The 15,013-nt window shown below is 40.4% G+C and overlaps 1 protein-coding gene across 6 annotated transcripts in view; it reads left to right on the forward strand.

Annotated features, from left to right (window-relative positions):
* The window catches only part of ZCCHC2 (zinc finger CCHC-type containing 2), a 66,378-nt gene that overhangs the window by 34,343 nt on the left and 17,022 nt on the right, over positions 1-15,013 (forward strand). For all 6 annotated transcript variants that reach the window (XR_008291542.1, XM_053205810.1, XM_053205812.1 and 3 more), the window contains 6 exons: positions 3,180-3,274; positions 5,676-5,759; positions 7,225-7,282; positions 9,825-9,960; positions 11,009-11,073; positions 11,444-11,538. Coding sequence is in view for 5 of the 6 variants with exons in the window: in XM_053205810.1 (XP_053061785.1) it covers positions 3,180-3,274; positions 5,676-5,759; positions 7,225-7,282; positions 9,825-9,960; positions 11,009-11,073; positions 11,444-11,538 (533 nt within the window). In the remaining variant the exon portion in view is untranslated. The remainder of the gene's footprint in view (positions 1-3,179; positions 3,275-5,675; positions 5,760-7,224; positions 7,283-9,824; positions 9,961-11,008; positions 11,074-11,443; positions 11,539-15,013) is intronic.

The raw sequence follows: 15,013 nt of genomic DNA on the forward strand, positions 1-15,013 counted from the left end.
TGATATGATTGCAGTAGGGATGTCTTTGTAGGAAATGCTAATGTCTTGCCAGGTGTTGGGGTGTCAGAGATGAGGTATTTATGGTTCAGAAATAGATTTTTTACCATATTTGCAACTTTTCTATAAGGTGGAGATTTTCAGAGGAGAAAAACTACGAAGGAGCCACTTTTAGAAATTTGGCTCCTGGCCAAGATGACAATTAAGAAGTGTATGTCTGACTCCTTATTACAGCTTTTAGGGTTCTCCTCAGTGATAATCACAGAGGCGTGTGTGTGTGTAAGTCCTTTATAAAGGTGCTATTGAAGCTGTTCGTGAAGAATGTAAAGGAAGGGGTGATGCCAAAAGTCTCAAATTGCCCTTTCTCCAAATTTGGTCACTAGAAATAACCTTCATTAAAAATCTTACATAACTTTTCAGAAATTTTCTGTGCACGTACATGACTTTGATTTTATGTATTTGTGTATATTTCCTACACTGTGCACATTGAATTATCCTATACAGACTTTTCTGCCACTTAATCTTTTCATTAAATATACATACATGTACACATTGGCACATGTAAAAAGACTGCTGCTTTTTTATTTGCTACATAATCTATTTTTAGTTGTATCCTAACTAATCATTATGTTTTATGGCCATTTGGAGTCTGAATATTTTTAAACTGCTACAACCAGTATTACAGGGAATGTCCACATATGTTTCTTAACACATTTGATACATTTATCTGTAAGAGAAATTTCTAGAATTGAAGTTGGTCATAAGTTATACATTTTTTAATAAGTGATGTTTCTAAATTCTAAGGAGGTAGCAACGCTCTACACCCCAGAAGCCTTCCTTATGTTTGTATCTCTGCAACCACACAGCAGACATATACTCTCAACCTCTCATTTTTGCTAGTCTCAGAGAGGAAGACTTTCTCATTTTAGTCTGTAGTTGAGTCTGTATTTAGTCTGTATGTGCACTTTCTTGTGAATAGTTTTTTCAGTCCTCCCCACTTTTTATTGGTCTGATTTGTAAGAGTTATTTGTTAAAGGACCCGTTTGTTGCTACTTCTTGGCCGTGTAGACAGTTTAATTTTTTTTAGATAGATTTATCAATCTTTTCTCTAATGGTTTCAGAGTTTTATATCCTGCTTGGAAAGATTTTCCTCTTCAAAAATGTTATTTTTAAAAATGGCTTATTGTCTAATATTTCCCTTAAAAATGTTTTGATTTCTGTGGCTAGCTTGTAGTCTCAACAGCATTATTGATAGGCTGTCAGGGCACCTCATTCTCAGTTTGTGAATTTGTGAATTTTAGATTAGGATGATTATCATTCATGTGATTTAAGAAAGGTAGTGATGATAAAGGAAGGGGGAATTATAAGTGAGAAATAGGAAATGAGTTTATAAGAGAAGTAGAGATTGGGTTGGCACAGGACACTGCATAAATACCATTCCAGATACACTGTATGTTAGGAAAATGAAAATATGCCACTGAAATGTGCATTGGGATTGGGTAATTTCTGTCGTGTCCGTATATAATCTTGTTTTTCTAATTTAATATGTTAGCTTCTAGCCAGTTAGATTTGGAAACAAACATAGGTGTGATTGCTGTCTTGTGGTTATACGTTGCTGAACCTTGACTTTAGTCTGTATTCTGACCTCGAGCCTGTGCCTTTCTCTCCGGTTTGGCTTAAATGTACAGCACCGTGTTCCCACAGCAGACATGCGGTTGATTTTTGGACTGGTAGTCGGTGTCCAAGCTGTCTTTCGGGACTCAAGTCTTGAATTAAAGGTGTGTCTGTCTGTCTTTGGACCATTTGGTTTGTGAAAGTAAATGGGTCATAGGTTCTACCACTGCCCTCAGGTCTCGGTCCCCAGTCTCAAGTAATGTGTGCAGACTTGGGGATTTAGATCAGCTCCTCACTTCGTTTGTCTTCCATCTCGTCGTTTCTCGTTTGTCTTCCTATTGAATATTTATTTCCACATCTGCATACCAAGAAGCAGTTTTGCCTAATGTACAAGGTGACTTTGGTCTGTAAGGGTCATCTCTTGATAAGGTATTTAATGACTTGACAGTTAATCTGAATGACAGGTTAGGAACCTTGGGGAGAAATTTAAGAATTTTAAATGAGTATTTAAAGTGTTCAAAAGTAATGGAAGTGGATTTGTATGTTGAGTAGGGTGACGGCTTTATGTACTGCGTGAGTGTCATAACCTTGATGAACTAGTAGTATTCCCTATGAGGGAAATGACGCTCGAAGGCTAAGTAACTTATTTAGAGTAGATCAGCTTTTATGTGGTGGAGCTGGTATCCAGATCCTTGAGGAAACTTTCCATTAGTTTCTGTGATGTAACTATATCCGTTATTGCAAGGTCCGTTTTGTAGAGAAGACTTGAGTTTGAATCTTTTAATTACACTAGTAAAAGGTGAGGAAAGCTGATTTTCAAAGATAACAGCTTAGAATCATGGGAAGGATACACAGCGGAGTGAATCATCAGCTAGTCAGGCCTTGGGATGTAGTAATACTTGTCTGACCAGACACTGCATTCCATAGTTTCCGGGACTCCTAGCACCCCAGCTCTTAGGTTCAGAGTGTGGGAAGGCTCCTCCATGTACAGCCATGTGATGAAAAGGAACACCTGTGAAGAAGAGTAAAGCAATTGCAGTTCTTACCTGGCAGGAGGATAGCTATTGGGCCACTTGGACAGAAGGCTGAAATAACTGTTTTCTTTATTGCCAGAAGTGAAACCATGCCGCTAGATTATAGAAAATTAAAAATAAGCCCATTTACCAGATTTTTGCAAATAAGTTTAACTTTTATTCACTTCTTCCTATGGGAAATACATTAGAAAATAATACTCTTTTCCTCAGAAAAAAGTATTTTTTGTTTGTTTATTTTCAGAGAGCGCATGCACACATGCAAGCAAGGGAGGGGCAGAGAGGGGGAGAGAGAATCCCAAGCAGGCCCTGCGCTGTCAGCTTAGAGCGCTTGGGGCTCGAACTCACGAACCGTGAGATCATAACCTGAGCCAAAACCAAGAGTCGGACGCTTAACCGAGTGAGCTACCCAAGCGCCCCCAATATACTTATAATACTGAATTAAACTGCCACATAAATTTGCCTTACAGTCTAAACTGAGACTCTTGTGGGTTTATATTACGTGAAATTAACACCTCTCTTTTCTTTTATGTGCAGGCAGCTATTTTCAACTTCATCCCAAGCTTTTCTACAGAGTCAGAAAGTGCACAGCTTCTTTCAGTCCATATCACCAGACCCTCTGCACAGCCTCAGTAAGCGTCTTCTCCTCTCTAGAAACCGGATGTGTTCTTGCTTAGCGTTCCTGTTTCACTGTGCTGCCTTGTATGGGGCTGGCAGTTGAGGAATAGCGGCCTACGATTCAGAAACGTGTAGTTTTCAGTGAAATTGACACTGCAGTTTTACAGAAAATAGTGTGTCAAAGCTAAAGTCACAAAACAGACTGATTGCAAGGGAAAGGCCAGCTGTCTCCATCTCGTGGACATACTGGGTCCTCCAGGGCCTTGTCACCTGGTGTACAGGCTTTGGAGGTGCTGCCCTGCCGGGCACGGGGGGTGTCACCTCTTAGAATCTGCCTTTCCTCCCGGGTCCCGTGTCCCCGTGTTCCCGTAGTGACCTCCGCAGCCTCCCTGGCTGGAAACCGGGCGTTACTCTTTCCACTTTTCCTCTTCACATTCAGTCATTTACAGGCCAAGCCATGCCGGACAGGGGGTGCCTTCCTTTCTGCCCCTCCTTATCAGTCCGTTGTGGGCTGTTAAGCCTTTCTTCCATGCACACCTTGCACAAAGCCTCCTCACTCATGTCTCCGGTTCTGGTTTCTCACTTGACTTTAACCTACGCCAGGATTACCTCAGGGATCAGTTGGTTAATCCCCTCTTCAAAACCTTAAAAGTTTGATTTGAAATTCAAGCCCTGCCGTGAGCCTCCTTGTGCCTCATTGCTAGTCTCTCAGGCTCTGGCTGCTTGAAGGCTTGGCATCTACTCAGTATACCTGCCATTTCCTGTCCCAGTGTCTTGGCTCATTCTGCACCTGAACTTTTAAATGTCCTTCCTTTTGGCACAGCGTGTTAAAATCACACCTGTTTTAAGACCCAACTGAAATATTACCTCCTGAAAATTTCTCCCATTTTTTTCCTTCTGTTCCTGTAAGTTGCTTTTGCCCTCATGTTTCATCCTTCCTCACAGTCAGCCTTATGTGTGCTCCTATGCACATCTATCTCAGCTGCCTTTTTAAACAAATATTTTGCCAGGAACATTGATGTGGGCTTTAGGAGAATGTGCTAACTTAAAGCACAGCCATTATGGCAAGTGGCTGTTTATTTTTTTAACCTTTCCTTCTGCTATCAACAAAGTCCTATTCTCTTGTACCTAAAGAGGAAAGAAAATGCATATTTGCTCGTTTTGAGGTGGAAGAAAGAGAATTTAGAAAAAGTAATATGATTGGATATGATAACGGGTTAACTTTTAAAGTTTCTCTCTCTCTCTCGTGTGTATGTGTGTGTGGGGGGGTGGTGAGGGTGGGAGATTCTTGATGACTAGTTGATGAGACGAGATGAGTGACTCCACGGTTAAATTTCTGTCTGAACAGTGACAGTAGCTGGTTGTTTTTTAAAGAGAATCCTAATCACCCTGGAGCTGTATAGATCTAACAGTCAGTGCTTTCTTCTGCTTGAACCGAGTGGAAGTACTTTTTAAGGAATATCTATAAATAGCGTTTGTTTAACACATGCCGAAAACACAAAGTTAAATTTTTAATTCCGATTTTAACAGGCGACCCAGGAAAACTGGCCCAAGTGAGTAGCGCATATATAAATAAGAGAAAACTCATCACGAGAGCTTTACAGTATTTAAATTACATGCATGGTGCTAAAGGGAGTAGTACATTGGAAGACCTCAAATTGTTGCAAAATTAAAATGTATTAAAGGACATGTTTTGGGAGTGTGGAAAATGTGGTCAGGATGTCCACATTGTTTCACCAGGGAACACACTGTTGTCAAAGTTCATTTGCACTTTTTTGAAAAAAATGACAGCTCTACCTTTTGTCCCCAGGGATAGACAGTAGTACTTAGTCTGTGTCCTGACACTTGAGAAAACAAATGTTAACTCCTAGCTGACTTCAGCATATCGCGGTCTGGAACCCCACCAGTCTGCACCTTACCTGAGGACTAGTCCGGGGCTTTCAGAATGTGCCCCGTGGGCCACTGCTCTGTAATAGAATAGAAACTCACGGTGGACACTTGAGAGGCTTTGTAGCAGTTGGACATTGCCACACCTGCTTATATTTTATAAAAGGAATGCTTCACAACAGATTAGAAATTTGAAAAGCCTTCCCACACCACCGATGTCTGAGAAGCACTAATCTAGTGCATCCCCTCCTATTGCACGTGAGCCCCTGGGGCTGGCGGAGGTGAAGCCCCTTGCTCCAGACCTGTGGTTTTCATGGGGAGAGCAGGCTCCCTGATTCAGGGTCCCCACTCCCAGTCCAGGGTTCTATGCTGTGTCACCTTGGTGTTGTAAAGGTCCTAACTAGTAGAAATGTTCTCTTTACCACTGACTCACCACTCTCCTCTTCTTGGGACAGAAGGAATCATTCTGTGTGTTTTCTTTATTACCTTTTTCCTAAAAAGTTAATTGGTATTGAATACTTCCTGCAGATAACTTACAGTCCTCTCTGAAGACTTCTAAAATATTAGAACACTTAAAGGAAGACAGCTCAGAAGCTTCAAGTCAAGAAGAAGGTAAGTGTGGATTCACTGGAATAAGTCATTTTGCCTGATATAGGCACAAGGATAGGCAGACCATTAGAACAGATTAAGGAGCCAAGAAACAGACATATGGAAACTTGGAATGTGACAGGTGGCATTATAAATAAGTGAGGAAAAAATAGACTATTCAATAAATGATGTTGGCTGGCTTTCCAGTTGAAAAAATATTATATAATTAGATCCCTACTTACATCATGCACAAAAATTTCAAGTAAGTAACAAAAGATAAGTACATATAAACTTAATGTAGTATATAAAATGTAAAACTGAACTTTTAAATGTTGATAACCTGGGACAAGAAGGCTTTCTTGACAAAGCAGAACGTGACCGTGGTGGAGATCTTTTTTCTAAAATAAAACTGAACTTGTAACCAAAAAACAGGCAGTTAGAAGATATTTACAGGCTATTCACAGTTGAAGAAAGACTATACCCAGACAATAGAAATATTCGTTCAAAAACTCAGAGCATCAGTCTAATTGACAGTAAGGACAAAAGATAAAGATAGTTAATTCATGGAAGAGGAAATGTGAATGGCAATTAAGCAGTGTTTAGCCTCACGAGTAGTCTGAAAAATGCACACTGTAAAAACAACGAGATATCATTTCACGCTCCCCGAATTGGTAAAACATTTTCAAGTCCGACATTACCAGGGGTATGAAGTAATGGGAGCTCTGATCCGCTGCGGATGGGAACATAAATTGGTACAACTCATTTGGACAGAAATTTGACACTGTGTAGTGAGGTTGGAAGTAATTAATTTCATGCCACCGACCAGCACTTCTGCTGCTATGAAAATTGTTGTCCGTGTGTTCAGGGGATGGAGACTGACGTCCTCACAGCAGCCTTGTGTGTAATAGCAAATACCTGGGTATCACCCGGGTGCGGTAAATCTTAATAAAAACACTCAGTAGAATACTTCAGCTAGTTTATCTCTGTAGAGGGAGGAAGTCAAGTGGAATGGAGAAAGGCCTTCAGATGTTTCTGTGATATATTTTGTTTCTTAATGAAAAGAGGCAAATATAGTTGACCCTTGAACAACAGAGCGGTAAGGGGCGCTGCCCCCCTTGCGGTCGAAAATCCATGTATAACTTCTGACTCCCCCAAAACGTAACTATCACTAGCCTGCTGTTTGATCAGAAGCCTTACCAAAAATGTAAACAGTTAACACACAGTTTGTATTTTAGATGTATTATGATACTGTATTCTTATAATAAAGTAAGCGAGACAAAAGAAAATGTTAAGAAAATCGTTTACGTTACAGTAGGACTGTAGCGTGTTTTTGAAAAGTTGCCCCTTTAAAGAGTTTTCTGTGAAAAGTGCTTAGAAGCGTTCTGCATGGTCTGGTGATCCTGTCACCGTCACATAAATCAGTTGCGTCATCCTCTTGGATTTTTGGCAGCAGCATCTGGTATAATAAACGTTTCTTCCTCTACCGTAGATGTGTTACAGCACACCATAATCCACAAGAAACACACCGGCAAGAGTCCCCTTGTGAAGTACGTATCTAATTCCTAAAACAATGTCTTTGTACGTTTGCAGTTCACTGTGTCACATTTACTTTAATCACTGAGACGTTTGCCTAGAAGTCTGCTGTTTCACTGTTTGCTTGTTACTTGTCCAGCCTTGTCTGTGTCCTCTTCCTTTTCCTTCCTTTCTTGCTGTAAGGTGGTTTTATTCTGCTTGTCCGTTCTGTTAACTTTGAGAGTTAGGCAATGTTTTCGATTCTTCTAGTGGTAACGAGGGGTCATGAGATTGCATTCTACATCCTGGACTCTCTAAGGTCTGGTACTAATGGCGCTTGCAGCACTTCCCCTGTGAGGACCTTTATTCGCTGCCATTTCACTTACCCCTCCCACCTTACAAATTGTGGTTGTCCTGTACGTTATTCTCCCTGTAGTTTAGACCTTGTGAAACCTACCTTCACCTGTCACTTGGATTCTGCCGTTCCACTGCCTTCATTCTTTCCCGTGTGTCTTAGCGTCCGTCCATGATTGTTTCCTTCCTGCTGAAGGACTGCAGTAGTTCCTGTAGCTCTGTCTGCCATTGATGCATTTACTTTGTTTTTACCTGGGGGAAAAAAAATGTTTATTTTGCCTGCACTTTTCCTGGATATAGGATTCTAGGTTTGGCAGTGACTTTCTGCAAGTGCTTTGAAAGTCAAGTTTTTACTGTCTTCCTGTTTAATGCCTTTGGTCCCTCGCATGATAGCCTCAGCCCGGCCCTAGGACCCTCTTCAAGTTTCCGCTGTCCCACCCAAGCTGTAAGACTTTCCACCTTCTGCCTCGGGGCCCTGGCTGATTCTGGGGACCTGGCTGGCACTCAGACCAGCATAGTCCAGAAATGCAAGTTAATTTGCCCAGGGGGTCAGCACTCAACTGATGGGGGGGCTCCAGCTTCCTGTCCTTTGGATAGATCATTCTGGGAGGTCCCAGCTTGTTTGAGCCTCTGTTGTTATGTTGGCAATCTCAGTAATGGACCCTCACAAGTTGGTTTTTCCTCTTTTCCTCTTTCATTCTGCACACTTTTTGTTTTGCTTCCTGAGCTCACCTCCCCTACCAACCATGCCACCCCAGATTCTCCTTCTGGGGAGAACTAACAAAGACAGCTGGCATTCATTGTTTCAGCCTTGTTGCTCTTTGGAAGTGGATGTGCTTTTCACAGCCTGATTGCTTTTTAAGATCTTCTCATCTGGTTTTGAGCATTTTTCTAAGATACTGTTTATGGTTGTCTTTGAATGAATTTCACTTCTTAAGCCTGAAGCCTGATATCTTTTGATTTTAGAGAAGACCAGGCCACTACCTTTTCAGATACTGCTTCCACCTGATTCTCTTGTTTTCTCTTCTGAGACTTGGGGTACTTCGTGTGTTAGACTTTCCACCAGGCCCTGTGTGTCTCCTAAGCTTTTCCGTGTTCTCTGTATTTTCTTCTTCTCCAGCTTCAGTCTAGTTTCTTCTGGCCGAAGTTCCTCCTTACTGACTTTGTGTGTCTGCTTCTATCCATTGAGTTCTTTAAATTTTTTTTTTTAATGTTTATTCCTTTTTGAGAGACCGAGCGTAAGCAGGGGAGGGTCAGAGAGAGAGGGAGACACAGAATCGGAAGCAGGCTCCAGGCTCTGAGCTGTCAGCACAGAGCCTGATGCGGGGCTCGAACTCAAGAACCGTGAAATCATGACCTGAGCTGAAGTCGGATGCTCAACCGACTGAGCCACCCAGGCACCCCACTATCCGTTGAGTTCTTTTTTTTTTTTTTTTTTTTTTTTTTCCATTTTTCATTTTTGGGACAGAGAGACAGAGCATGAACGGGGGAGGGGCAGAGAGAGAGGGAGACACAGAATCGGAAGCAGGCTCCAGGCTCTGGGCCATCAGCCCAGAGCCTGACGCGGGGCTCGAACTCCCGGACCGCGAGATCGTGACCTGGCTGAAGTCGGATGCTTAACCGACTGCGCCACCCAGGCGCCCCTCCGTTGAGTTCTTAATTTCGGTTTCTTTTACAGTTCCAGAATTTAAGTGTGGTTCTTGTTTGTATTTCTCGGGACATTCCCCAAATTTCCCATCTTCTTGTAGTCACTGACCTATTAAACACTGTTATTTTAAAGGCCATGTCCAGTAACTTCTGTCTCTGGATTCTCTTGGAGTCTGTTTCTGATGTCTGTTTCTTCTGTTTTTCAGTCACATTGCCCTGTCCTTTGACATGCCTTAGATATACAGAGTACTTAGCTATCCTCTCAAGATTGGGGTTACACTCCAGCTGTGAGTGGCACAGGATGACCATATATAGTGTCTGAAGACAACTTGCACTTGTTACTAATTTCCTTAGAGGCAGGTGTTATTTATTAGATAAGATAGCTGTGTGATAATTTATTCTCATAGCATCCTTTTTTTTCTTAGAGATATCACTAGGCATTCTTTTAAAAAACATACACACACACACACACACACACACTGAACAAAGGGTTACTATAGCTTCTTCATTATATGAGACAGTATAGGTTTGAGTACTGAGGACAGATTTTTACACCTTACAAACTTCTTCTGATAGCACCATTGGTACAAGTTGTTCTCCGTTGGATGGGCTCACTGTGCAATATTCTGAACAGAACGGAATTGTGGATTGGAGAAAGCAGAGCTGCCCCGCCGTTCAGCACCCGGAGCACTGTGTGGCCTTAGCTGACCAGGTATTGGAGGGTTTTGTTCTTGTCTCCATGCATTGCTGCTCTACAAGAGTTGAGTTCTCTTAAGTAGTATTATGTCAGATAGTATAGCTGTTAGACTTTCAACTTAATTGGAATATATGGTGTAAACTCTTCTGACACCTGAAAAAATATCTTGAGATTGCCTTTATTGCTCAGAAAAGGAGTACATTTTAATGCTAATCTTACAATGTTTATTCTAACTAGGGATACATCAAATGGTTCTGCCAGATTTTTTGCTTTTGGAAGAATTATTCACATTTCAGTCACTATCTTGCTGTTGGTGTTGTGAATTTTGAGCCTGACCGTCCCTCATGAGAAGTTGGATGTAATGTAATGTAATTAGGAAATTACATTGTAATTTAGGAATGTAATTAGGAAATATTTGCTTTCTCCAGAGTTGGTGTAATCAGAGCGCAGAATGCTCGCAAGCACCGTAGATGCAGGGGAAGGCTTACTGGTGAGGCTATGGTGAGAGCCACCTTCTTTTCAGAAAATATATTTGTTAACTGATGTTTATTTCCGGTCAGCACTCAGCTCCAAATGTCAACCTTTAGTGGAATGTGGTTTTACAAACGAGATGTTCTGAGAAGTTGTATGTTACCTTAGTCATACTTAATGGCCTGTTTTCAGAGTCCATTCAATTATACCTTTACTCTCTCTACTTCAGCGCCTACACCTTTTCTTCTTAAAGTTGATAAAACTGTGTTGTACTTCAGAAGAACACTGTTGAACATGTAAGCAAATGCCAGTGATTTGTATGTTTTGTTTTGTGCTCAGAAGAAAGAATACGGGGCCATTTTAAAAGCAAAATTCAAAAATAGGTGTTTTTCTTAGATTAATATTGAGTATCAGAGAATGTGCAAATTTTAGTGGTTCAGGTAGGTACCTTCAAGAAATAAGTTAGAAATCAGAATTTGTTCACAATATATAACTGGGAGTGTGTCATTTTACTGTTTGATAGGAGAAAAGAAGGATATCTACATGAGTGTGGGTTAGTTTTAGTCTGATTTCCTTTTATTCTTTCCATTAGCATTCAACTGAAAAACGAAGCTTATCTTCAATAAATAAGAAGAAAGGAAAGCCACAAATAGAAAAGTAGGTTCAATTTAATGTTTCCAGTAATAGGAATTGGTAAGAAAGGCAACATGTAGGCTTTGACTATGGGCATGTTTTGTTTATGTAGAATAAATAGTATTTTCATTACATTTTTATTTCTAGGCCTAATTTTTTTAATTCAAAATAGTCAGCAAATGCAGATGATCAAAATAAAGCTATTGTCAAAATATATTCAGTGTGGAGGGACAAAACTCTCCGAACTGTACACTAAAGGGCGAATCTTGCGTTTAGATTATACCTTACTAAAAATTGTCTTACTATAAAAAACAGAATTTTAGTAGTACTATTTGTTGTGTTCTCTAGAGAGCCTTATAAAAAAATGTCAGTAACATGTATATTTTGGGTTTAGGGAGAAAATTAAGAAAACTGACAACAGATTGAATAGTAGAATAAATGGTATCAGACTCTCAACTTCCCAGCATGCCCATGGTGGTTCTGTGAAAGGTAAGAAAGTTGGTTTTTCTTTCAAATACCCGTCACCTACATGTATTTGGCATGATACCTGTTTTAGTAGCTGTCGAGCTGTGGTGTCAGATCCTGAAATTATACTGTTAACCTTGCGCGGACGGGAATAGCAGGTTCTGAATTAAACCATTCTGAAGTATTAATGGAACTGATTTAGGAAGTCGGAAGCAGCCATAGAGGTGAACCTTTCCTTTGCCACAGTTGTGCTTCCCCACCGTTTCCTTCCTCTGCAGGCCACGGGCTCCTCACTTGTCCACCTCTCGAGCCTGTCCCTGCTCCAGAGCACAGGTCCGAGCATCTGGGGGGTCCTTTCAGCCCTCATGGAAGCCTGTCCCTGTCCTTGTGTAAAGTCATTTTTAGAATCTTGTTGACGTTTTCATGTTTTAATGACTGTCCTTTGTGGGCTTTTACGGAGTTCTAGGGGAATGCAGACACTCAGATTTTTATTGTACTACATTTGTATAGTTTCCATTTACCTGCTTTTAAGTTTTCTTTATTTTCAGGTTTTGTATTTATTTGAGAAGTGTCCTTTTTGCTGGTTCATTAATAACTTTTCTGTGTTACGTGTACCATTAATAGCAAAGACAAAAGAGAATAAAAGGCTCCTAGACCCCTAGCAGTATGTTTTGTTCATGTGTGTACCTCCCACATTTGTTGATTGCACTGATTGCACAAATTAAGGATTTTTTTTTGATATAAATTTTATGCAAGTATTAGTACATTCAGTTGTGATGATACAACATAAATAACCAGAATATATATATTTTTTAATGGAGTGTGTTTTTAAACCAGGTACTTATTCACAGAGATTGAATATTGATACAGGAAATATAGTTACATTTTTCCTCTAAAATCAGCTGGCCAACTTACTGAATTAACTAACTGAACTGTCCTTGGGGAAAAAATGACATGGGGGAACAAACATGTCGTTTATGAGTATATTGTAACACTTAACTATCTTTGAGGTTTCCTGTGGTGGTGGTGGCAGCTAAAAGGAGGAGGAAAAAAGCTAAAATAAGAATGGCAAAAGGTCTCTGTCGGCGGATGGTTGAAAATTACTTGTGGCAGATCTCCCTGTCTCTGTTCTTCCTCCTTCCAGCTCACTTCCTACACTGCCCGCATATTTGTCTCCTAGGTCACATCCTAAATCGGATCATTCCCCAGTTGAAATTCCTGTCAAACGTATCCCACCCTCAGAAGATCGCTCTCTCGTCCCTCATGTGATTTGGGAACTACTGCTCACTGAAGAAGCACACAAGTCTTCTATCCTCTTTAGCCTCATACTTGCAGAGAAGTTCTGTGGACTTTGATCTTAGACAAATGTGGGTTTGAGTCTTGTCCTCCAGTTTCATAAATGTGTGGCCTCTCTGCAGCCTAATTTCTCTCATTTCAGAGACAGGACTAATAACCTCCCGCCCTGGATTGTAAGGATTAAATATGGCAACATCTGAAAAGCACTTAACTAGTGCTGAGCACATAGATGTTCAATAATTTAGTTCTTTTCCCTATTCTAAGTTAGAAGAAAACATACACTTGTAGGTTATTAAGAGCTTATAAATAGCATCCCAAACTCCAATTCCTTTTTCTCTTTATTTTCCAATACTCTGAAAATACAACCTCAGGATTTCTTATTAAGATAAACCTTATTCTTTGTCATGAAGTGTGACTATAAATAAAATATACTTTGTACAGCTTTGCATTGATACCAGATGTAACTCAGATGTTTGCTGACTCCAATTTAAAACAACAACAACAACAACAACAAAAACCTCTGTTGATTAATTTCCTTTGGAAATATTAGCTTATAAAGAAGGAATTACCTTTAAGCATTCAGTAAACGTAAGATATATTTAAGGTTTTGTTTCTTTGTGGAACAAATCCTACATGTCATAAAGTAGTAGATAGTGTATTGGAGTTAAAAATGTCAGATCCTTCTGATTGGTAGGTTGTCTGGGTCTTTCTTAGTTTTAACTTTAAAATTTAACTTCTATTTTGAGTAATAAGACATTTATGTTGTTGAAAATTCTAAAAACACAGAAGGGACCAAAAGTCCCTCACTGCCTCCCTTCGTGTTGTGTCCCCGAAAAACGGTGGCAGTGCTTGCTATTTGTCATCTGTTTTCTTTGCATTGTGTTTGTTTTTAAAACCTCAAGCTTTAAGTTTCTCTGCTAGAAGGATGTGTGCTTTACTTCATCTGCATTATTAAGAACTTTTTCCCACTGCATCACCTGTGTTTCTTCCACCCCATTCGTCTGTTGCTGATTGTGGCACCAAGAAGTTTGGGGGCAGTGAGATGGTTGACCTCTCAGTAATTCTTAGGACAGATTTCAGTGACTTCAGAGTCTCCAGCTTCCTATAATAGCCCACTGTGTTTCTGTCATCTCATGTATCTAAATGGCTCTTAAGTCTACCCGACTTCTCTTTGTTCATAAATACTAATAACCAGGATTTTTATTGTTAGAATAGTGTTTAATACTGTAAGGTTTTGCTTTTCGTCTTCTTAATAACATGCACAACCTTTTACTCTTTGAGACGTGATAATAAACAAAAAGGTTTATGCTTCTATTTAAAAGGAGAGTTTTGGGGGGGGCGCCTGGGTGGCTCAGTCAGTTAAGTGTCCGGCTCTTGACTTCAGCTCAGGTCACGATCTTGTGGTTCATGAGTTCGAGCCCCACGCCAGGCTCTGTGCTGACAGCGCAGAGCCTGCTTGAGATTCACCCTCTCCCTCTCTGTCTGCCCCTTCCCTGCTCATGTGCTCTGTTTCTCTCTCTCTCAAAATAAATAAACTTAGAAAAAGAAAAGGACGGTGCATGAAACATCCTTTGGCATAATTGTTTCATGCTCCCCTTCCACACTCTGACTCCATAGGGTCACATAATAATGATTTCTGATGATAAAAATTCCAAAGACTCTGCACCTTCCAGGTGATCAAAAAGAAAATTCTGTTTAGTATAGATTTAGATTTATGTATTTAGTTCTTTGAAAACTGCAAATTATTATATTGGCAGTTTGGTGATGAGAATATTTACTGGCTAATATAATCGAGAGTAAATCATTCTGTAAACTGTGCTTTTGAGAAATAGCTGCTTTTTTTTTTTAAACCTAGTCTGGAACTTAGCTCTTTGAAGTTTCAACAACTCCACTGTAGTTTCACTGTCTGAGTTGTAGTGAGCAGATAGATCTTGGCTCACCCTCCCCCCAAGGGCTCCCTGTCAGCCCATCATTTCTGGCTTGAGATTGTCATTGAATCTTTGATTCTCTTCACTGAATTGTTCATTTTGTTCATTATGCTGGTTCAAATACTTACATGCACAGTTTGCATGTATGCCACAGTTTGAGAGGTTTCATTTTTAGTAGTCCAGTTAATGCCAGGCTTTTTGGCCACCGTGGCACATTAGATTGTCCTCAGGTGCCGTTGACGTTCACTTGCGTCCCTTTCCTTAGTCATGTCGTG

This window comes from Acinonyx jubatus, chromosome D3 (assembly GCF_027475565.1).
Source record: "Acinonyx jubatus isolate Ajub_Pintada_27869175 chromosome D3, VMU_Ajub_asm_v1.0, whole genome shotgun sequence".
Classification (NCBI taxonomy): Eukaryota; Metazoa; Chordata; class Mammalia; order Carnivora; family Felidae; genus Acinonyx; species Acinonyx jubatus.